The sequence below is a fragment of the Otolemur garnettii genome, unplaced genomic scaffold (genome assembly GCF_000181295.1).
Source record: "Otolemur garnettii isolate 467f Iridium unplaced genomic scaffold, OtoGar3 scaffold00022, whole genome shotgun sequence".
In the NCBI taxonomy this organism is placed as follows: domain Eukaryota; kingdom Metazoa; phylum Chordata; class Mammalia; order Primates; family Galagidae; genus Otolemur; species Otolemur garnettii.
In genome coordinates, this window is record NW_003852417.1 from 22,014,427 (window position 1) to 22,039,135 (window position 24,709).

A 24,709-nucleotide genomic window follows, 5' to 3' on the forward strand; every position below is an offset into this window, starting at 1 on the left:
TATATATCTCTTGAATTTAATTCACAAACCAGTCCCACCCCATTCTCACGGGTGCATGGCAAAGCTGTACCTGAAACAACATTATCTGCTTCAGAAAAACCCTTCTTGAGGTTCCCCTTCTCAATCTTCAGCTCAGATCCATAGAAAGAGTTGTTCTTTATAGCATCCTGAGGAGCACAGAGAAGCTTCAGTCACTTGGCTTTAGGGGGGAAGACAATGGTTTCCGATCGGAGAAAGAGGCTGTCTGAATTATTGCCTCTCTCTTCCCATATGCAAATCGCTAGACTCTACATAGACAGACTTAAATTAAGCTCAGCTGTAACCCTAGGAATCATAGTCCTCCATTCCCTCAGCTCCAGATGAACAACCCTGGATCTTAAGGAAAAGCAAAGAATCCCACAAGGAAGTAATCAGAGCTGAAATTTGGGGCAGGAGGAACTCAGTTTGGCTGGCAGAGGTCTGAGCCTAAGATCATTAGGAAGGTCTCATCAGACCAGAAATCCCACAGCTGGAAGGGATTTTAAAGCCCTCTAGTCAAATCCCTACCTGCGGTTCGAATCTCCTCTAGAGGATCGTCATAAATGTGAATCAAGGGACAGAGAGCTCAGTCCTCTCCACAGGCCACCCATACTCACCTCAATTGTGATAATGGCTGGAAGGTCTTCATAAGTGATTTTCACCCCGAGAGCAGCTCTCTGTGCATGTTCTGGGGTGTCAGCAACCACAGCACCAATGATGTGCCCAACACAAGTAACCTAGGAGCAGAGGCAAATGTTACAGACCATAAACAAGCTCCTCATAAAGCAGATTATTTCCTGATTATTCAAAAAGTCAAAGGAAATCACTGCCTTCCTAATCAATGCACGTTTTAGGAATGTGCTCTAGCTTATTTGTTTCTTTATCTTACCAAATGGTGATTATATGCCTCTTTGTAAATGCTTAGAATCAGTAGAACTAGAATAGGACTTAGAGATCACTGGGGTCAAGATGGGAAGTAGATTTCATCTCAAGGGCCGATTCTGATTATTTAGTTCGGGCAGCTACTGAGAAGGGACACCGGATGGAATATTCTGATTGATTATTGATGTCTGCCATGAGCACAGTGGGAGCTACAGCACCAAGCCAAGGGTGTGCATCAATTTAGATCTTCTTCAGCACCCTTGGTCTTCACATGAAGAGATGGAGATGCAGAAGGCTAGGTTATGATCAGCTAGTTACTAAATCAGGGCTAAACCCTAGGCCTTGACTCCCACTTTTGTTTTCTTTCCACCATATCATACTATTCTATGTTTCCTAGATTTATGCCAAAATGTTTTCAAAGGGCTGTGATCATGTCTCACATTCCATCTGGACACTCAAAGACAGTAGCTCCTGAATACTGGTTCTTAGACTAGACGACCTTAAACAGGGATTTTTCAATGTATATAATAATAATTGCTTTTATCCTTTAACAATTCAGTTACAGAAAAGCTGAACAGATCTCTTCCAGGGATAATTTTCATCCAACATCCCCCTTATTAACAATAATAAATTGTTATCCAACTAATCACTTTGGAATATGAAGTTTCTCGTGATAGGAACAGACACTGAGCATGTGTGTCTCTGATCATTATCTTTTGAGGCCCCAATTAAGTTACTTAGTACAGAGGCCGTGGAACCTGGCTGACTCTCGTACCCGTGATGATAACAGTGCTCTCAGAGGCGCTTGACGTCCGTAAAGCAATTTGTTCTTCTACAAAAGCTGTCCTTGTGGAGTCCTTGTATCCCATATTTGTACTTTATGTTCTTTCTTTTACTTTTACGTCAATGGTAAGGTGAATTTACCCTTCGGAAACAACTACTCACATCTAATTTTCAAGGTTTGATCTGTATTAGAATTATAAAATTACTAAGAACTATCTGCCAGTGAAGCACACAGATTTTTGTAGCTGCTATCTCAAACATTTGAAACTTTTTATTATTGTTGTAGGATTTCAGACAGTAGAAATCAACAGATAAGCTTTTGCATAAGTTCATATAAGTGAATTATCAACATACACAGGGACAGCATTCTAATTTCCTTTCTGGTTAGTTTGTTTAATTCATTCTTATTTCTTTTTTAATAAAGGATCTTACTGGTGTGTCTTAAGAACCCAACTGTTAATTCAAACACAATCACCAGTCTTGTTTTATTGCCACTTTGGCATGGAGTTATCCTACTATGTGCAAACAGCAGCCAGCAATTAAGTAGACAGGGGACATCTTCTATCTCTTTATAGATTTTCCTGAAATCATAAAGAAATCCACAGCAAAACTCACCAACTGGATGATGGTTATGATACATGCAAATGTATAATCTTTCGAGATTAGGGATTTGAAGTAATGAGCACAAATTAAAACTTCATTCAATCCTTGTTCTACTTCATATTTAAAAAAAAGAAATCCAAGACCTACCTCGTCCTTTGCAAAGATTGTTTCATCATTACCAATTCCAGTTAGGTTACTCCCAGGAATATCATCAGCTGAGAGGAAACAAACAAACCCTGGCACCTTCTTAGCTTCTGAAGTATCTATGGAGCTGCAAAATGAGAGGGGTTAGAGGTCAAGCTGTTAACCTGAAGCAGGGGGACCATCACCTGGTTGGATAACCCTGCGCTCATTGTAATGGGCTTTCCTCCATCCTAATGCCTCCTTTCTCTACTTTCCTTTTTTATCAGATTCTAGTATAATTCTATTCTATTCTGCAAATATTGATTAAATGCTTACCATGTGAAGGGTACTGTGGTGAATTCTGCTGAAGGCATAAGATGAATAAGCTAGGCCAGGCCCCGGGACCTTACACTGTGCCCCATCTGGTCTATAAGTACAAGGGAGCCAAATCACGGTGAGCAAGGGTAACTTTGGAGAGCTGTAGCTCCAACCCACATCCCAGCTAACACTCATCCACAATCAGTGCCTCAGGGCCCTCACTGTGCCACTGATACAATGGCCCTGAACAACTTCACACAGCCCGATTGCTCTCCCCCATGTTAATGGTGCTATCCCAGCACAACAGGACATCCCAGGTGTAATTAGGCAATATGGCCCACAGAGGGAGAATGCCTGGAGAGCTTATCAATGAAAACAGTCTAAACCAGGTACTGATCACTCCGGCCTGTGCCCCCACTGGGAAATAGGGCAGCAACACCTCCAGGAAAGGTATGTAAACTTCCCTAAGTACCAATCATCTTCAAACAGTTTATCCTCACGAGAGCCCTTAAAGTAATTATCATTAGCCCCATTGCACATTTAGGGAAACTCAAGCTCAGGGAAGTTTGGTAGCTTATCCAAAGTCACTCCCCCGGGAAAGAGTATGACTGGGATTAGAACTGAGGTTACACTAGGAAGATGTTCAAGTGAGAGCAGCTCTGCTCACCACGCTCCCTGCTGAGTGCCTGCAGCCCGGGAAAGCCCGATTTTTGCTGCTGTCCCCACCCCACTCTCCTCCATCCAGCCACACATTGCTTGGATGGAGGTAGTGTCAGTGTAGACAGTGTAGGCTATTGCACTATCAACAGGGGTTCAAGACAAGGACAAAAGCAAAAGAACGAACCCCGGAGTTGACAACTCCATCAATTTTTATACTTTTTTTCAGGGACCCAGAAAAGTTTACTGATCTGTCAGATTTTATCTGTGTCTTGTTCACGGTTCCAAGACCCCATCTCTAAGCTAGGAGCAGCAACAGAGAAAAGACCAACGGCAAGGAGACCCGATCCCTAGGCCACGTGGTGGTGGAGCTAGGAGAGTTTTTCCCAGCTGGTCTGGTCAGTAGGCTCTGCCGCTAATGCAGTTGACACCTGCTGGGTTGAACACCCAGAAGCCATACACACAGTCACCCGTGCTGCTGGGCTTCAAACACCAGCTCTGCCACTTATCAGCTGTGTGACCTGGGGCAGGAAATATACCCTGATCGTGCCTCAGTTTCCTCATCTGGAAGGGAGAGAACAATAGCTAGGACCTGCCTGTGAGGTGCTCATGAGGAACAAATGATCCAATATATTGGAAAACGCCTTCCACCGGATTATGGCAGATACTAACTGCCATGTGAGCATTAGGCGTCATTATCATAGAAGTGGCAATTCTTGCCGTTTGAGCTCTCAGAATTCAATAACCACGTACAAGTAATTATTCACTGCTAGGTGATTTATAAACACTGTTGTTAATTCCCACAAACCCCCCTATTACAGTTGGGAAAACAGGCCAAGGTCACAGGTGCTAAGCTCTGGAGCCAGGATTCAATCCAGGTCTGACAGATTCTAGGGCTGTGTTTTTCTCGTTAGTGCTAAGTCAAGTTCTCCTGAGATTTGGCCTTTCGGTTTAGCCTAACATCCGGAAGGCAAACCTAACCTGGGCCTGTCCAGAGCCTCTCAGCAGCGCCAGTGTAAGCTCCCTCTGCTCAGGCTCGAGGCTTTCCTGCTGTGGCCCTGCCTCCTGCTCACCTCCCAGCAGCAGACTCTCTCCAGGTGCCACGGGACCCCTAACCCTGCCTGCTGCTCCCCAGACTGTGTTTTAGAAATGATTCCCTATTTCTAGACTAGGGAAGTGCCTGCCAGGGTGCTCCCCAGCGCCCTCCTCCCAAAGGGCCACCAGCTCCTCTACAGCAGTGACACTCACTTGATCTTGGCGTGAGCCCGGGTGCTAGTGACCAGCCGGAGAGACAGCTCATTCTCATAACGAGGGATGTCGTCACAGTACACAGCCTCACCGGAGGCCTGCATGTCTGCGGCCAGGTGGCGCAGGGGCCGGCCCACCATGTCCTCCTCAGACTGATCCTTGGGCACCTCCTGGAACAAAACAGTCACTTATTAGGCTGAGCTGCTGAGTCACTGTGCCTCTACAGGCCCAGGGCAAACCGTAGAGAGCTTCGGGCGAGAAGGTAAAGCAAAGCCGACAGGTGGAACAGAGGAAGCAGAGGGGCATGGGGCAAAAGGAACAGGAAGGCTTGTGAGTAAGGGATAAGGATGGTCTGTTCTTATAAAGAACAGAAAAACCGGACAGGTAAATAAATTATGCCACACCCATACAATGGAATAATATGCAACCATTAAAACAATTAAAATATACTTTTGAAGAATTCTAATTAGAAAAAAAGAATTTTGATATTAAGTATAAAAACAGGCCAGGTGCAGTGGCTCATGCCTGTAATCTGTTAGGACCTTATCACTGCCACTGAGAGACCTCCACACACATGCAAGAGCAAAGAGGTGCTTTATTTATTTACAAGCATATGCCTGGGGGAAGGGCTATGCCCGAGGTGAAGTGAGCAGAGGTTTCTAAAGTGCATAGAGGAATTACATCAGGTGTTTTGTCGGGCAGGGTTGCTATTGGCTAAGCTGTTTTTGGTTAGGGACTTTTTTAGAGGGGGGCTGCTTGAAGGAGGGGATGCTTGTTTGTTTCTGATAGACTGGCTCCCTTTAGGCTGACTGACCTTGCCGAGGAGAGCCAAGGGAGGGGAAGCTGGTCGCCTTCAGGCTGGCTGCCCAGAAATGCGGGGGAGGGAGCATCTCCTTCTGATAGGCTGATTCCACCTGGGCAACCTTGCCCAGGAGGGGGGGTTGGGGAGTGAGTTCCAAGATGGGGTTACATTAACCTCTTCATTCCCAAATGAAGTTATGTTAACCTCTTCATTCCCAAATGAAGTTATGTTAACCTCTTCATAATCCTAGCACTCTGGGAGGCCAAGGTGGACAGATCAATTGACTTTAAGAGTTTAAGACCAGCTTGAGCAAAAGTGAGACCCTATCTCTATGAAAAAATAGGAATATTAGCGAGGTATAGTGGCATGTGCCTATAGTCTTAGCGACTCAGGAGGCTAAGGCAGGGGGATCACTTGAGCCCAGGAGGTTGCAGTGAGCAATGATCATGCCATTGCACTCTAGCCTGGGCAACAAAGTGAGACTCTGTCAATAAATTAATTAACTGATTAAATGTTTTAATTAATTAAAATATTTAAGTGTAAAAGTAAGACATGAAATGTTGTATGTGTATAATCAAATTCTATAGAAAAAGATAACATATATTATAAATATAGTATATATATCCACATATGCATACGAAAATCAGAAAGAGGAAAAATATATAACAATAATTTTCTCTTGGAGCTGGGATTTAGATGACTTTATTTTCTTTATGTATTTCTGTATTTTTTCAAAATGTTTTAAAAAGTATTAATTTTATGATGTCCTATTTTCATTTGCTTTTCAAAATAATAAAAATAATAGCTCCTGTTTTTTGAGTGTTTACTATATGCCAGGTATTATCTAAGCAATTTACTTTTATTAACACATTTAACCCTCAAAACCATTCTATGAAAGAGGTACTATCATTATCCCCCTTTACAAGTAGATATAATTAAATTGCCCAAGGGCACAGAGAAGGTAAATAAGTTTTTGAAAGTTACAGGATCATGAAACAGCAGTTTGTTTACAAATCTAAGCAGTCAGGCCCCAGAGTTCATGCTTTGGACCACTATCCTGTACGGCAGAGGTCAGTAAATTGTGACCTGTGAGCCAACTCTGGCCTACTGCCTGTTTTTGTAAATAAAGTTTTATTGGAACACAGCACACTCATTCATTCATGTACAGCCTATGGCACTTTTGTGCTACAATGAAAGGGTTGAGAAGTTGCAGTAGAAACTATCTGGCCCTCAAAATCTAAAATGCTTACAGGAAAAGTTTGCTGATCTTTTACACAATGACTTCTCAAAAAGTTGCAGTTGATAGAAAGGTTTTTGTTTCTTTTAGCATGCTCAAAAAGACTCCTGGCTTTGCATATTAGCCCACAGAGGGGCTGGAAAAGATCAAATAGAAAAGAAAAATTCTTTAAGGAAGAGGAGCAGATGAGAGTCTAATCCCAAGATAGAATTTAGTCAAACAAAGGGAAAATATCAACAATTAACATCAATATTATTCCTATTTTCTCCCCTGGATATCTATGCACAAGAGTAAGGAGGTTTATGCACCTATATAAAATTCAAGTTGGTCCTTTGGCAATGGTCAAGTACTGATCACCCGAGGCAGCCTGATATTAGCCACACAGCATCTGTACTCACTTGGAATAGCTGTATGTTGGTTGGAGGGTCTTTCTGAAAGAGTAGAGTGGCACTGGCAAAGGTGGGGTCCAGTTGACTACACATCTGTGGAGGCAAGATAGTAGCAGAAGTGACAAGGACTATATTTCAATCATTGATCCCTTCTTGGTTGTCCCCAACTGATAGAAGTGACAGCTGATCCCTTCATTCCACATTTTATAGTCCTTCAAGTACTGGCTAGATCTGTCAACATCCAAACCCGGGCTCTGAGAGCTCCATATTGACTAACCGGCTCAGCTTCATGGCCCATCACCCTGTACACCCAATGTAACCCTGTACACCCAATGGTCTCTCTTTTCTCCAATGCCAAACTCCTGCCTGCCTGCAGGCTGCTCTCTACGCTGGGGGTATGCCTCTCCCTGGCCTTGCTGGAAAAGCCTTCCTTCCCCTCCTCAATTCCAGGGGGAGTGTTTAATGGGATGGAATATGTTCATACTGCAATCTCAGCAAAAGCAAGGGGGATATAAAACTGTCTGTGCAGTGTGATCCCAAATCTGCTTAGGAAGTGATACATCCAAACAGGAAGGTGATAGATCTATTAATAAGTGGGTGGGGGGAGGGAAAACACAGAAAGACAAAGAGATGGTCAGACAATGTAACAGACAAATGGACGAATAAATGTACGAAAAAGATCACAGGAATTAACCAAAATATTAGCAGTGATTTTTCTCTGGGACTTGAGAGTTAAGACCAATTCTAGGTTTTCTTTATACAATTCTATATTTTCTTAAATTTTCCATAATAAGTGCTTATTACTTTTATAATTAGAAAAAAATAAGTATTAATAATGCTTTTAAGAGAGGAGTTTAGCTCTGCTGTCCCCACGTCTGTGAAGTTTTCTTTCCTTTGTGCTTCCTTCACACTCCGCCTCTGCAGTTCTCATAGGACGGCCTTACCGGTCATGTCCCCCCACACACCACACTGCCCTGCCCCCACCCACCGCCCCTCCCCATCCCTAGTGAGAGATCAGTGCATGCGGGTGAACAAGTCTCAGTTGGCAGCCTCAGCTGCATCCCTTAGCTCCCTTAGCTGTGTGCCTCACCTGATGTTCCCAGTCCACCCCACCTTCTCACCACACCCCACATTCCCCTTCTAACCTGTAACCCCAGTCAGATCAATTCTACTTCTAGAATGCTCGTCTAGTTTGCCTGCCCCTTTTGCAGCTTTCACAGCTGAAACAGAGAGTCGTGTCAAGTTCTCACTGTGAGGTAGCAACACACCCACACCCCTGACACCCAGCCCAGTGCTCTGCCTCTCAGCCCACTGGTGGCTCCGATCCCCGTGGTTCCTGGGTGCTGTCCCTGGTGTCTGCCCTCAGATGTCCAGAGGAGAGGAGCAAGTTCACCTCCCAGACCAGATTCTCAAGTCCTTAGACAAACATTCTGCAGAGAACCTGTGCCCTGCCATGCCCACACTCACGTTTTCTGAGTTCTCTTTGCCCAGCTTCTTAAGAACTGTCAGGTAGAACTTGAAGAAGAAGCTGAGGGTGAGGGTGCGCCGGAAATCCACCATGCCGCCAGGAGCGTCGGGGGACAGGTGCAGCTCCTCTGCCAGGCCTGCACACACTTCCTGCAGCAGCTCCTCTCCCCAGAGCCTGCCAGAGAGCAGAGCATGGGCATGTGTTCCCGCCCAGCCCTCCAAGTCCCTTCGTGTGGGGCTATGTGACCGAGCCTCAGAGTTGTACAAACCTAGGTTCAAAATTTGGCTTAGATACTTAGAAAACTTCAGACAATTACCTAACCTCTTTGAGCCTCAATTTCCTTATCTTTAAACTTATTTTTTTATTTTTAGTTTTTTGTTTTGTTTTGTTTTTGAGACAGAGTGTCACTATGTGGTAGTGAGGGCTGGTAGAGGGCTGTGGCATCACAGCTCACAGTAACCCAAACTCTTGGGCTTAAGCAATTTTCTTGCCTCAGCCTCCCAAGTAGCTGGAACTATAGGCACCCACCATAATGCCTGGCTTTTTTGTTGTTGCAGTTGTCATTGTTATTTACCTGGCCCAGGTTGGGTTCGAACCCACCAGCCTGGGTGTATGTGGCCGGAACCCTACCCACTGAGCTATGGGTGCTGAGCCTTATCTTTAAAATTAGATACGATAAAAGAAAACAGAAAAACATAAATCTATAGCAGCAGTTCTCAACCTGTGGGTGACGACCCCTTTGGGGGTCTCCTGCATATCAGATATTTACATTACGATTCATAACAGTAGCAACATTACAGTTATGAAGTAGCAATGAAAATAATTTTATGGTTGGGGGTCACCACAACATGAGGAACTATATTAAAAGGTCGTAGCTTTAGGAAGGTTGAGAACCACTAATCTATAGAGTCCTTACAATGTACTAGGCAATATACTAGGTGCTTTATATAAATCACCACTTTTAATTTAAATTAAAAAGTGCAGTAGGGAAAATTGTTTTACCATTTACCATGGGGAGAGCGAGTAACTTGACTTATGTTACCAATTTGGTAAATGTCAGAGGCAGAAACTGGAACAAAGTTCCAAATCCCCAGTTAAGCTTTGCCCATCCTATAGATCCTATGTGGCTATTTTAAGGATTATATAGGATAATACCAGTGAAGTGCTTGGTACAATTGCTGTCGTATAATAGCCTAGTAATAGTATTAGTACCAGTAGTAGCGATACTAATAGCAGCAGTAGTTAGTAGTGAAAGGGGTGGCCTTGCTGAAATAACAGAAAAATATTTAACCCCACAATTCCTTAGTAGCAGCTAAAGATCAGTCCTTTGAGTTCTCTGGCTAACAGGGACCCCATAGAAGTTCTGTTTTGCACAACTTCTGAAAAGAGCTGGGCAGGTGGAAAAGAGATGTAAATCTCTCTTTTAAATTTGTTTTTGAGAATCTGCTTCTTATAGAGTGCCTGAGTGAACAGCAGGGGCACGAGCCGCAGGCCTCAGCTCTATCCCAAGGACAGAGTGACAGAGTTACATCTCCACAGTAAGACCTATCTCCAAGGACAGGCAGGAGACCCGACTCCCAGACTTTGACATCCTGCCACAGTTCCTGCTACTGGCCAGCAGATGGAGCAGTTTCACAGCCCCCTCTTAATCTGGCTACAGCCTTAAATTTTCACCTCCTTTACAACTTCTAAATAAAAAGCCAGAGTACCTGATTTTCTCTCCCTCCCTGTCATCGTGTTGGCCCTTTCTCCATCTGGAAAGAGTAAAATAAACTTCTCTCTATTCTAATTTTTGTCCGGAGAAATCCTTCTTAAAACCCATGTCCACTAACTCATACCCTAACAAGTAGCAACAGCAGTAGCATCAATACTACTAGTAATAATACTCGCACTGGCAGCAGTGGTAATACATGCAGTAGTGGTCATGCTAACAAAATGAATACTAGCAGTAGAAAAAGTAACAGAATAGAAGAAAAAGCAGTAATAATATTAGCAACAGCATCAGTATTCATGCCAGCAGTAACAGAAGCAGTAACAGCAGCAACGGTAATAAATACTCGTAGTAACAGCAGCAGCAGTACTAGTAGCAACAGTAATAACAGGAGTAGGACTAGTCACAGCAGTGATAGTAACAGGGGTAGCATCAGTGGTAGTAGCGGTAGTGATAGTGGCAGCGACAATAGTAATAGTAATAGCAGTAAGAGTAGCGGTAATAATTGTAGTTGTAGATGCAGCTGCAGTAATAGTAGGAAAGTATTAATAACCTGTACACATAGCAGTAGCGGTGATGGTAAAGGTACAGCAGTGGTGACACTGCAAGCAGTGATGCTGGAAGTAGCATAGTGGTAATAGCGGTGACAGCAGTTGTAGTAATAGCAGAAGCAGTTGTCATGGCAGCTGGTGCAGCCAGAGTAATGCCACCGCAGCAGCAGCTTCATTCTGCTGTCCTCCTTACTTGGACAGCTGCTTCTGGGTGGTCTTGAATGCTGAGATGGTTCTGTCGGCCATTCCACCAAAGCAAAGAGCCAGCTCCTCTACTTCTGTGGTTCCTGGCTTGAATAAAACTCTCATGCCACTGGTCACCTTGGCAATGTCATCTTCTCTCCGGGAGGCCTGCTTGAAAGCTGAGAAAAACTCACCCTAAAAACAAAAAACCCAGAAATGTGCCTGTTTTTCTCCTTGTTTTGTGAGGACTACAAATGGCAAACCGGCAAAACAGGGCTATGAGGTGAGGTGAGGAGGGGTGAGGTGAGGTGAGGGGAGGGGAGGTGACTGCGCCCTCATAAATCGGGGTGGGGGAGCTTGTCCCAGGAGCCAAAGACAAGCACAACGAACACATTTTTAGGACAAGGTCCAGAGAACATTCCAAGGAGCTAGAAAAGTGTCACGGTTTCTCCCTGCGGGTCAGGAAAGCTGAGAGTCAGGGACCAAGTAGAACTGGGTTGTCTCCACCAAACGAGCAGCAGGGAGCAGGAGCGGAGCCTTCACAAAGACTCCTCAGAACCCCCTTTCCTCACCCCCTGCCTAGAATCAGCACCCACCCAGCTTCTCGGGGGCTATGCTGAACCCTCTGTTGGCATGATGGCCCCTCGGCCCGACTATGAGCTGCCCAGGGCTGTTTGCAAACGCAGCTTCAGCTTTCTACAGGAGCTTTCCCTAACTGGTCCCTGGTTCCAGGCTATGCTTGCAAATCCTGCTTACTGAGAGGAAGTTCCACACCATGAAACAGTTACTGCCTTAGTGACTTGAACACACACTTTCCCCCTGGGCCCAGGCCAGGGTCTGTCTTTGGAGACAGAAGGAGAGTGTGAGTTATTTCCAGGTACGACCGTATGGCTTCAAGCCCTTTCTATGCCAGCTTCCTCTTGAGGTTTCAACTTACCCTGTCATGGCAAACTCGAAGCAACACACCAGAAGGAAAGGAGCTCAATTGGGGAAAGCCCAATGAACCCCTCATCGGCCACAGCCTCGGGATTTTCCTTGAGGAAGCCATGGAAAGCCCCTCGGATTCCTGCTGTCACACATGCCCCTGGGGCACTGAGTTCCTGGCTCCAGCAGTTCACCCCAGGATGGCCCGCCCACAGCAGCATTTCCACCGGGATGCCAAGAACTATCATCAGGCTAACAACATCCTTTCTTGAGAAAGCTTCCTAATTCTGGGTAATAAATCTCCTTTTCCTTATGTAATGAAGCTTTTCTGTTAATGACCATGGTAGCACGGTGCCTGTTTCCTCTGCCTTTCCCTACTCATAATTAAAAAAAAAAAATTACTGAACTGTGAAATTCAAAACTCTGGGAATCACCCGCTCAAAATGGTCTATAAGGACAAGCTAGAAAATCATTAACAAACCACCTCAGGGATGTAATTGCTCTAATTTAATTAGCATTCTCATTACAAGGTCAAAATTAGCAAGGGCAAAACAGCCCCGGGACACTGGCGGAAGCACTGGCTGCAGGCCGCCCTTCACTCGCTCCTTGCCAGCTGCTCCCCAGCCGCTCACAGATCACCTGCCTGAGAGGCCCATCATGGAATGTGTCTTGAGTTGGTAGCTGCTGAGAGTGGAGAGAATCATACCAGCTCAAGACAACATAGCACCCCCCCCCCAAGAACAAGAGTAAGGTAGCCAAAGGTGACCAGACCTACCCCCGCAGGACAGAAGAGCTGCTTGTGAAGCAGGCATCTGTCTGCACCAACACCTTGTCCAGCCCAGGGTCAGCGCATAAACATCTCACTCACAGCAGCGTCTCTACTTAGCTGGTAAACCCAACCCTCGCCAACCCTCGTCACCACCCCCTGACGTGGGGCAGGCATGGTTGACGGCTGGAAGTGTTTTTGCAACTGTGTCATTTTCACTGGCTTTCAGACATCTGCCAGGAATCTTAAGAAATATTTATTTTTAGTTCTCACCATAACCAGCACTGTAGGTGACATGTGCCCATTGTACCAATGAGGAAGTTGGGGCCTGTAAAGGTGCAATGACTCATTCAGAACCACACATCCAGCTGTCCGGTTTCACAAACCATGTCCTAGGCACCTCTACCCTGCAACTTCTCATAGTCCAGAGAGGAAGATAGTTGGTTCATTACAGGCAAACTTCAGAGAGAAAAGCATGCATGTTGGCATTGATGTTGGTCCTGCGACAGACTCGGGTTTCTTTTTTGGAGGCTGGCATTAGGACTAATGTGGGCTGACTCAGGACCCGCTCCCAACATCTCACCTCCCTGCTGTAGGGGATCTCTATGGAGAGAAGTATCTCCTCCGGGCTCAGCAGGGTCTTTCTGTAGCCAGGGAAGAAGGTGTAGTCCATGGGGACAGTTCTCCTGGTGTCTGTACAGAGATGAGATGAAGAGGGACCAACATGAGGGGAAAGCAGGGACCACATCAGAAGCAAAGGGCAACCCACCAGGCGGATTTTTCACCATGGCACCTGATGCCCACAGTCAGAGGGAGTTCCTGGCACAACTGGGACCAAGTTCTCTAATGGAATCCTTAAGCAGGGGTGCGCTGGGGAATATTTAATAACCCACTCTTTGTGCCTGGCCTCCTCCAGACTTTGTCCCATGCACCTTTTCCAGTGCTGATTGTGTTTCATATACACAAAACACATGTGCTGAATTCTCCTAACAAATATCAGACCTGGGCTGGTCTTTGAGACTCTCTGACCAGGCAGAAATACTGGGTAGCACACAATTGTACAGCATTTCCACTGTACAGCTCAGTGTAAATAACCTGAAGAGCAAAATGAAGTAAAATAATTAGCAAGTGACAGATTCGGAGGATTTGTTGTCTTTGTTTTGATTATAACTTATTTCAGGTGAATGTATATAAGTCAAATTTTAATAATGGCCATGTTTAACTAAGGGCACACAGAATTCCTGGAAAATCCAACAAGGGGCTGTGGTGAGACAGTACATTCCAGCCCCAGCACACAGGTGCCTGGGCAGCTCTTCTATTGTGAATTCTTTCCAGAGAAAATGTCTAGCTGTCCTAGCCCCCAGCCTGGATGCATTCTCCTGCAGCTTCCCCAGATTCAAACTTTAGTATAGAGAGGTCACTGAACTCTGGACTCTTGTTTCTCCAGAAAATGACCTATTGAGGGAGATTTCTCTCCTCCATGTCCTTTTTCTGGGCTTCTGCTTCAGGAAGCTCACCTTTGGACACGAGAGTCAGCTTGGCCCTGCTGGCCATGAACACGGGGTTGAGGTCGGAGATGGGGCTGGCAGTGATGATGTTCCCTCCAAGGGACTAGGACAAGCAGAGAAAGTGCCGTGAGAGCCCACCCCAGGAAACCCTTGCTGAGGCAGCTGGCTCCTGAGCACAAGGCAGGCAGGTGACACCTGCTGCAAGGAGGGACCAAGGACCTGCATCCCCTGCAGACACAAGACAAGCACAGTCAGAACTTGGGCATTCAGAAAAAATGCACAAAACGTGGGATCAGAACCCCTGGGATTGCGCTTCAGTCCTGGAACATAAGCCCTTTTAAATTTGTTTGCTTGACTTCGCCAGACCTTTTTTCTGAAAGGATTGAGGTGATTTACCACAAAGGCCACATAGAGTTAGTAAAACAGAAATGGAAGATAAAGATCAAGGATCAAGGAAAAAGAGGAGGAAGTTGAAGTTGAACAATTTGCCCTATTTGGACCTGAATTTCCCAGCAATTCCACACACACACACACCCCCCAACGTATGTAAGACGAATCAGATACAGAGTTTTTATTATTAGGAAACAGAAAGAAAATCAGTTGCGTAATGAAAACAAAATTCTTCCTGGAAGGAGATTTTAGCAGAACTAGGAAACTCGGGAGAGCTTTCTAACTTTGGTCTCCTCATCTACAATCAGAAGTGGCTTATACTTGGGGTGGAGAGGGGAATAGGAGTAGGCCGTTTTCTTTAATGTTTTAAAAAATTAAAAATAGAAGGAATAGCTTTTTCCCCAGCAGCATAAACTGTTGAGAACTTCAAATGGCACTGGCAAATGCATGTGAACATCAGCATTTGTAAACGGGGAACCCAGGGGCTAGTCTGAAAGCCAGCTATGAGCTGTGAATAGTCAACAGAGACTCCTTCCCTCTTCTCGGGGTGTAGATCCCTCCACGCCTCTGGTTCTCCCTCATTCTGCAAGGAAATCCCCTTTACAAGTTTGCCTGCGTCCTGACATATATCTTATTCACCTACTGATAGGCTCAGCCCAGTTCAGAGAGGAAGGCAAAAAGCTGAATCTCTCTAACCTTGGGGGTGAAGACTGAGTCAGGGTGTTTCTCAGAGAGGCCCCCTGCCCACTTACATCAGAAGCACCTGAGGGGTTTGTCAAAAACCTGGTCCTGGAAAGTATCCCAGACCCAAGGTCAGAGTCTCTGAGGGCAGGGCCCAGGACCCTGCATTTTCAACGGACACCACCCATACCCTTCCCGGGGAAATCTAAGCACTGACTTATAAGGCCCACCCAGGGCTGCAGTGAAGTGAAATTCTGCAGCAGAGGCCAGACAGGCCACGCTGCCTTCTATGCAAGGCCCCATCCCGTGAGCATTGCTCGCCTCTGAACAGGGACTCACCGCCACAGATTTGACCTGCTTCCCTGCAAACCAGCGGAGCTGCTCCAAGACTCCTCTGAACACCTCTGTTTTTTGGTAAGGAAGCTTGGCAACCGCATCCACCAGGGTCTTTTCCACAAGGCTCAGGGGGCAAGCAGCCCCAAAGGAAATGCCTGAGAACACACAATCAGAATAACACTCCCTGCTACAGCTCAGAAAATGCTTTCATATACAGCTCCTATGAAGCCTTACAGCAACCCAGGCAAGTCTGAACCAGGACCCACATATTTATATGTATGAGGCAATTAGGGCCCAGAGAGGTTAAGTGGCTTAACTAATATCACACAGCTAATAAATGAGCCAGTACTCACGCCCAGGCCTCTTGATTCTGCAACCAATGTTCTCCCCTCTGAACCAGTGACTCTCAACTCAACAAAATCAGGATTTCTGGGGATGAAGTCTTGGTATTTTTTTAAAAAGCACCTAAGCACAACTCCTTACCTCTCCCCCACCATGAGTGATTCTAATGTGTAGCCAGCATTAACAACAACTCTTGAAGATCTGACAGCCTCTTAGCCACTGACACCCTGCCCTGGAAGCTTTGTGGGAGAAAGACAATGAAGGGGGCCCCCTTACCAGCCCCTACTTTCCCCAGGGAGTGAAGGGGGCTGCAGAAGACACCCAGGGCCAACAGGGAGCTGCTGTGGCACCTGCCATCCCCTCTTGTGACCCATTTTCAGCATCACAGCCCCTCTGTGAGCTTGAGCCAACCTCCCTTACCCTTGGGTCCATGCTGCACTGAGTTCAGCTCGGGGATCCAGGCTGGGCAGACAATCAGAGGAAACAGCATGTTCTTAAACTTCATCTCGATGCCTTGAAAGAAATAAGAAGCCTGAGGCTATAGGCCCATTGGTGTATCACCAGAGCAGGCCTCAGCAATATTATACACCAGATATATGACGTGGTCACAACCATAACGTGCTCTGTGGGAGTCTTGGGGCCAGGAAACACAGTGACAAGGTGTGGGATTAGGTGCAGACTCTGGACTGTGAGCCCTAAAAGTATTAGTATGTCTTTCTCTCCCTCTCAAAAAAAGAAAACCTATCTGAATTCAAATGAAATGAGTTTGAATTCACTCTAATGTATGAGTGAGTGTGTTTATGTAAGTGAACACCATATGTTCATAGTCTAAGCTCCTGACCTATTTCAACTCATTTAAATCTCATGACAACCCTACAAGGTACTATGATGTATCTCTGCTTATAGGTGAAGAAAGTGACCCCCAGAGAGGTTAGGTTTCTTGCCCAAATCACACAGCTAAGAATAGGCAAATTTTAGCACTTGCACTATTGTTAGGGTTGGAGTATAATTGTACTAAAAATATGAAAATCTAACGTTAAACCGAAAAAGGAAAATGAGAGAGAGGACTTCAAATCTGTCCTCCAGTCCCTAGTATCTGTCTGAGTTTTCATGGCTCTGCCAGGCCGCACGTGCAACCAGTCTCTGTCTCATCAAGTTAGGAACCTCTGCTAAATAGATGTACACAGTGGGCTTAGCACACACCTCTCCCAGCCCTGCCAACAGGGATCTACATGGGAGATGTTAAAAAGAAATGCTGCTCACCCCTGCCCCCTCCCCCAGGTGCTGTTCAGGATTTCTGAAGGAGGGGGCAGGCCTCAAGGAGTCGGGCTTGTTGGAATATCAGCTCCTAAGATGAAGAACACGGATTAAAGCAGGAAGTCCTGACTTGATTAGGCTTTCTTTCTGCACTGGCCAGAGGTTCTCACCCTGTGTGTATAAAGGGGGCAGATAGAAGGGTTGAAGAGATTCTTCCTAACTGTGAGACTTGTACAATCTTTGTGAATTCCTTTCTCTTGGAATACAACGGGGCCCTGGACTTTGTATGACTCATAGCAGGAAACATGTCAAGTGTCAAAGGTTCTCCTAAGATTCTCACAGCCACCTTAGGCCAGGGCATCCCTGGACTACATGGTCCACGGCTCCTGTTAAGTGGTAGTCACCAAAATCACATCACTTGAGGCGTGTCTCAGCCCACCTGCCACCCCCCATCGTGTTGCCAAACTGCAGCCTTTCTGTTCACAAGGACAAGGCCAGCTTTCAGCTCCATCAGCAATGACCTAAGCCAGGCCCTCCTCTCTGTGGCTGTGGGTCCAACCAGAACCCAGGGCTTTGGGGCTCCTTCAAGAACCAAAGCCAGGAGTCTCCTACAAGCTGAACTTGACTGCTTAAAAGCATGCCATGCCCCCCCACCCGCCACCCAGAGGTTCTCTAAGAGAAACCTCAGCTGTGCCACTTAGATCCTCACTAGGCTTGGGGCCTGGTAAAGTGGAAACAGGCTAAGCCAGGTTGAGCAATGGCTGGAGATTAGCAGAGGTCTGGGCAGCTCTCCCATCTGTCACTGTCCCTTGAAGCACTGAGCTGAGAGCATCACGTTTTGAGTCCCTCAGCCTGCAAATACTGTAGGCCTCATACCCGGGGGTGGCACCTACAGGAGAGATGGCCATGGTCACAGGCAACACAATGTCATGCCCAGACATTTCCTCTCCTTCACCTTATCATACCACCCCCCAGAAGAGGGCAGGCAAAAGGACAAAATCTATGGAAGCCCTAGTATCTATCAGAGCCTAGCCCAGGCACGTTGCTTACTTTCATTCCCCTTTTCTGGGCCACTCAGCCTTACCAATCTCCGTGTTCCCCACTACCAGCTTGGCACTGGGGTGCTGAGCTTTGAGGTCCAGCAGCTCCTTGAGGGTAGAGGCCTGTATCCATGTCACACGCTCCCCTTCAAAGCGTAGCTGCTTCCTAGGGGTGTCTTTCAGCCTCTGGAAAAATGTAATGTTCTTATTACACTGTCCCCTTCTTCCTACCTGCCATTCCCCCGATAAATTGCTTTAATCCACAATCGACTCTTTGATTGGCTTATGTAATATCCATTTCAGAATGAAGATACAGGCAGTCCCTGGGTTACAAACAAGATAGATTTATTTTTGTAGGTTTGTTCTTAAGTTGAATTTGTATGTAAGTTGGAATAGGTACTTTTCCCTATTGCCCAAAATAGCCTCCATTTGTAAGTGTGAGTTGAATATCTGTCAGATGTTTGTAAGGCAGGACCACCTGTATAAGTCAGGGGCGAAGAGGAAATTAATACCACATGTAATAAGTTCTGGCCTGGCACACTGGCTCACGCCTGTAATCCTAGCACTTTGGGAGATTGAGGGGTGGATCTGAGATCAGGAGTTCCAGACTAGCCTGAGCAAGAGTGAGACCCCCCCATCTCTAAAAAGTAACCAGGCATTGTGGCAGATGCCTGTAGCCCCAGGATCACTCAAGCTCAAGAGTTTGAGGTTGCTGTGAGCTGTGACACCATTGCACTCAACCCAGGGAGACAAAATGAGAATCCGTCTCAAAACAAAAAAAGTGTTCTAAGGCAGAAACTCCTTTGCAGCTATTAAATACACACTCGGTCTTTACAAGACCTCCATGAAGGAAGCATGTGAGCCTCATTTTTCAAGGTAAAAGGGGCACCTGAGGATCAAGGAGGTTATAGGACCTGGTCAAGGTCACCTGCTGCCAGGGAACCCGAACTAACCCCGCAGACAGCCCAGGTTCCTGCAGTGGCCCACACTGACACCAGGAGGCGCAGTGGACAAGGTGTGGGAAGAGGAGGGGACAGAAGGGGTATCAGAGGGACGTGTAGGAGGTCTGGCCCCAGCGCATGTGGGTATTCTACACTGGACAAGAACCCTCCAAATCAAACCAATATGTTTTCACGGTTTCACAGTGCAGACAGAAGTGCCAGTGACCTGCTGCAAGCCGTTCCTCTGGCCTGTTGAACCTAGTAGGGAGTCTTCATGAGCTCAACCCCCCAAGAAATATGCACTTGAAAAATTCTGGGAGTGGCTCAATTCTTTCCTTGCAATAAACGTTGGCATGAAGGTGAGAAAGTGGGTGTAGAGGGGGAGCCTTAAAACAGAGCTGCAAGTTGCAGGTCATGCTCTTTGAATACAGCTCTATTTTTTTCTTGTTTTTTAAACTAGATGGACAGCTTATAGAGAACAGATTAGCTTGCTTGGGTCGGGGTACACATTAGACATAGTCAGGAGGTCAACACATAGTTGATCCACCACATGCTACTGCTATTGCTACACACTGTGCCCAGAGTCCCAGTCCCGATCTTCACGGGACCTGGGGAAGGACTGTGACATGTGAGAAGTGCAGGGGCTTTGAGTGTAGGTAATAGACTTGACCTAGTAGGGGCGTCAACAAGAGGAAGGGAAATGCAGGCTAAAACCTAACCACCAAGGAAGACACAAAGTTCCCAGAGGGGATGGAAATAGAGCAGTCCTCCAGGCTCTCACAGTGCACACTGGCTGGGCCTCTTCCCGAGACATCACCTACCAGCAACTCTGGGGGGAAGATGGGCTCTTGGGTGGAATCCAGGGGCATGAACTCCTCTGGTTTGAACAAAGATGGTGAGAGACTGATCTGTAGGGAAAGAAAACAGGTTGGTGATAAGGTGTCTTTGCCTTTCAAATGCCCCATAGGACTGATCTAGCCCCTTCTCCAGGTGAGCTCCTTCCCAGCCCCCAGCAGGCTAGTGCAGGGGCAGTCAGCTCCTCAGAAGCAGGAGCAGGAGGTCTTGCCAGAGGACCCAGGGCTAATGTGCACCTTCACATCTTCATCCTCTGACTCTCACCAATGCTGGTCGTTGTCTCCTCTTCCAGACCCCACTGCTGGGGGCCTAGAGAGTTTACTGACTGCTCTGCATGGGAGAGTGGCCCCGAGGCTTCAGGAGGAGAAGGACCCACTTACTACCTGGTCTTTCTTCGAGTTCATACAGCAGTTTGGATTGTTCCCATCTCCACCGCAGCATCCACCATCCTAGAGAGATGATGAACATTCACATAAGGATATTTGCAAAGAGTGTTCCCAGAAGCTAAGGAACCTAGTTTATTAGTATGTTGTGGCTCAGGGCTTCAGGAGACACTCTAGAATGGTGGAGTTATGTTAAGACGAAAAGTGGGGAAAGCTCACAGGCCCAGCCTCAGGCACTTTTCTGGAGCAGCTGATTTCCCAAAAGCAACAGGGAGTAGCTTTTCTACACATGAGCCATGGGAGACACCATACCCTGCTGGCATTTTCTAAAGAAGCACCATGGAGGCTGGCGGTGTGACCTTTGAGAACTGGTAATCACAGTCAGGTACCACAAAAGGAGAGAACCACCCCCCACCTCCGGCCTTGACCCTTGCACATGCATAGCATGGCCACTAGATGCCAGACCTGCTCTGTCCACCCTGGGCCTTCCCTCTGCCACCTTGCACTTCCCCTCTATGCTTAGACAGAAAGGAGGGAAGACAGGTTCGTGAGCGCCTCTTCCATCTTCCCTCTTCAAGAAGGAGCAATGCAGGGGAATCCCCAGGCCCCATGTGCAGAGAGAGGGCACCTGCTAATGGTAAGTCATCCATCTCTCTCACCCAGCCCTCCAGAGGACATGCCCCGCATGATTAGGGTAGGTACATTACTACTCAGATCTTTGTCCTCCATAACTCATTGATGTGTTTATGATGTGAATTATTATGATGTACAATAACGTATCACTGCCCTCAAGGTCTACTGAGGTTGGATAAGACTGGATTTTCCCATTGCTACTTTCCTGAGATTTCTACTTTACTAAGTAGCCTTCTGGGCTTGTTACCTTTTTTTTTTTTTTTAATAAACATTTTTCATTTTTTAGAGCAATTTTAGGTTAATGGCAAAATTGAGCAGGAGGTACAGAGAATTGCCAAATATCCTCTGTCCTCAAACACGCACAGCCTCCCTCAGTGTCAACACCCATCCGCACCAGAGCGGTAAATTTGTAACAATTGCTAGGCCTGCACTCACATCGTTATCACCCAAAGGCCGTCATTTACACTAGAGTTCATTCTTGGAGTTGTCTATTCCATGGGTTTTGACAAAGTATGATGACACATGTCCACTATTGTAGTATCTTACAGAATAGAGTTATACTGCCCCAAAAATCCGCCATGCTCTTCCTGTTCATCCTTCCCTTTCCCCAACCCCTGGCAACCACTAATCTTTTTACTGCCTCCATAGTTCTGCCTTCCCTAGAATGACATATAATTGTTATCATACAATATGTAGCCTTCTCAGATTGGCTCCTTTCATTTACTAATATGCAAGTAAGGCTTCTCTGTGTCTTTTCACAGCTTGGCACCTTATTTCTTTTTAGCAATAAATAACCTCCCATTGTCTGGGGTGTTCTACAGCTTATTTGTCTATTCACCTACTAAAGGACATCTTGGTTGCTTCCAAATTTGGGCAATTATGAATAAAGCTGCACAGATTTTGGTGTAGAAATAAGTTCGCAATTCATTTGGGTAACCACAAAGGAGTGTGATTGCTGGGCTGAATGGTAAATGTATGTTTAGTTTTGTAAGAAACTGCCAAACTGTCTTCCAAAGTGGTGGTGCGTTTTGCATGCCCACCAGCAAAGGATGAGTGCTCTGGTTGCGCCATATCCTCACCAGCATCTGGTGGCGTTAGTGTTTTGGGTTTGGTTAGTTTAACAGGTGTGTGGTGGCATTTCATTGTGGTTTTAATTTGTAATTCTCTAATGTCGAACTCTTATATCCTTACTGGGCATCCATATATCTTCTTTGATGAGGTGGCTGTTCATTATTTTATCCATTTTGTAATTGAGTGGTTCATTTACTTATTGTTAATTATGTTTTGGGTTTGGGGGTGTGTGGGTTGTTTGTTTTGTTTTTTTGAGACAGAGTCTCACTTTGTCACCCTTGGTAAAGTGCCATGGTGTCATAGCTCCCAGCAACCTCAAACTCTTAGGCTCAGCCTCCCAAGCAGCTGGGACTATCCGTGCTCACCACAATGACCAGCTTTTGGGAGACAGGATCTCACTCTGTTAGGCCAATTAAGATTAAGAAAAATAGAAGTCTTTGTTTCACCTTTAGTCAGTCATTCTCTGATGTTTTTCCTTTCTTTGTGTAGATCTGAGTTTCTGAACTATATCATCATTGTCCTTCTCTTTGAAGGACTTCTTGTAATACTTTTGACAGGAGAAGTCTACTAGCAACCGAAACAAATTTTGTTTATATGAAAAAGTCTTATTTCTCCTTCCCTTTTGATGGATACTTTTGTAGGTTACAGAATTTTAGGTTGGTGGGCATTTTTCCTTCTTGATACTTTAAATATTTTGTTATATCTTCTTGTTTGCCTGGTTTCTAGGAGATGTTGAATCTAATTCTTATCTTTTTCCTCTACAGGTAAGATGTTTTTTCCTCTGGCTTCTTTCAAGACATTTTTCTTTATCTTTGATTTTCTGAAGTTTGAATATGATATGTGTCTTGGTGTCATTTGGGCTTTTTGTTGGTTGGTTGGTTTAGTTTGTTTGTTTTATGGGGTTTTGGTATTTATCCTACTTAGTATTCTCTGAACTTCCTGACCCTATTGAAGTCTAACATTAATTTTGGGAAATCCCTCACTTCTCTTCTCCTTCTTCTTCTGGTATTCCCATTACACATATGTTACATCTTTTGTGGTTATCTCAGGGTTCTTGGATTTTCTGGTGGTGGGGTTCACTCTTTTTTCACTTTGCTTATGATGTTAGAGGTTTCTATTGTCATTTCCTCAAGTTCAGAGATTCTTTCCTGAGTCATATCCAGTCTACTATTGAGCCCACCAAAGGCAGTCTGCAATTTATTATAGTATTGTTGATCTCCAGCATTCCTTTTTGATTCTTTCTTAAAATTTCCATCTCTCTGTTTACACTACACACTTGTTCTTATATGGTGTCTACTTGTTCAATTAAAGGGCTTAGCATATTAATTAGAGTTTTATAACGTTCCTGGTTTTAGAATGCCAAAATCTCAGCCATATCAAGCCCTGGTCCTGCTGTTTGCTCAATCTCTTCAAATTGTGTTTGCTTTTGAGTACACCTTGTCATTTCTTATTGAAAAGTGAACCTGATGTACCGGAGAAAAGGACTTGCTATAAATAGGCCTTTGGTTAATGTACTGATAAGATGTAGGAGAGGAAAAGTATCAGTGTCCCAGGATTAGGTCCCAGTCTCTTGGTGAGGCTGTGCCCTTGGACTGTCAATTTACAAGAACTTCTGGGGGGTTATTTTCTCCTCAGGTGGGATAAGATGGCGGGAAGGGTCTAGGCTGTGTATTTCCCGTCCCCGTGTAGAAAACCAGAAGAAACTGGAGTGTGGTATTTCTCTTTCCCAAAGTAGGCTAGGCTCTGATATAACTCAAAGTTTAGGCTCTGGTAAAGTAGATTCTCCTCAGCGCAGACCTTGTTAAGAAGAACAGGGTGCTCTGGCATATTTCAAAATGATTCCTTTTTCCCTCTTCCTACTGGAAGTTCAAGGGGATTTTTCTCCAACATTACTCCAAATCAACAGAGCTCTAACAGGTAGAATTCTTAGAGGTAAAACTCACAAAAGTATACAGGCCCCCTCCGTGTATGACTGAGTCCCAGAGGAATTTGTAAGCACATTGTTCTCTCTGCAATTTGTTAATTGTTGTTTAGCTTTTTCTACCCTGGTAAAGATTCCTGCAGAGATGTCTGCGCTGATTCACGGTGAGTCTCTGTATCTGCCTGCCTGCATCTTAAATTGTGAGGGCAGTGATCTGTTCTGAGACTTCACTTATCTGATGGATCTAAAAAGAGTTGCTGGTTTTCAGTTTGTTCAACTTCTTACTTGATGTTAGCACAAAGCAAAGACTCCTCTAAGCTCCCTACATGCCACGGCAGAATCTGCACATCTGGCTTGTGCCTGGTTCATGGTTTCATTCTCTTCCTTGCTGCCAGATGGACACTGTCAACTCCTGTCAACTCTAACTGGCCTTCCTCACCTTTGTCTAGTGTGAGCTCTAGACAGGAAAACTGGATACCCAAGTTTGTCAGAGCTGTGTCTAAAATTAGAGTGAAAAGGCTCTGAATAAAGCTCTTGAAGGCCTCCCACAAGTAACCTGTAGGAGCTTCTGGCTGCCCTCTGTGCCCAGGTGTTTTGGCTGCTCTGAGCTCTGAGCCTCTCTCTGCTCTCTGCTGCTGGACAGCTGGACCAAGGTGGATGTGCTGCACCACAGAAGAGGAGCCCTTTC

At 45.7% G+C, this 24,709-nt stretch overlaps 1 protein-coding gene across 1 annotated transcript in view; it reads right to left on the minus strand.

Annotated features, from left to right (window-relative positions):
* The window catches only part of XDH (xanthine dehydrogenase), a 64,878-nt gene that overhangs the window by 19,608 nt on the left and 20,561 nt on the right, over positions 1 to 24,709 (minus strand). Inside the window, exons 6-19 of the mRNA XM_023511824.1 lie at positions 20,394 to 20,462; positions 19,980 to 20,066; positions 18,262 to 18,403; positions 16,341 to 16,433; positions 15,582 to 15,733; positions 14,181 to 14,274; positions 13,247 to 13,356; positions 10,984 to 11,168; positions 8,528 to 8,702; positions 7,070 to 7,153; positions 4,633 to 4,802; positions 2,434 to 2,557; positions 636 to 755; positions 15 to 167 (exon numbers count right to left, since the gene is read on the minus strand). Of these exons, the coding sequence (XP_023367592.1) occupies positions 15 to 167; positions 636 to 755; positions 2,434 to 2,557; positions 4,633 to 4,802; positions 7,070 to 7,153; positions 8,528 to 8,702; positions 10,984 to 11,168; positions 13,247 to 13,356; positions 14,181 to 14,274; positions 15,582 to 15,733; positions 16,341 to 16,433; positions 18,262 to 18,403; positions 19,980 to 20,066; positions 20,394 to 20,462 (1,758 nt within the window). The remainder of the gene's footprint in view (positions 1 to 14; positions 168 to 635; positions 756 to 2,433; positions 2,558 to 4,632; positions 4,803 to 7,069; positions 7,154 to 8,527; positions 8,703 to 10,983; positions 11,169 to 13,246; positions 13,357 to 14,180; positions 14,275 to 15,581; positions 15,734 to 16,340; positions 16,434 to 18,261; positions 18,404 to 19,979; positions 20,067 to 20,393; positions 20,463 to 24,709) is intronic.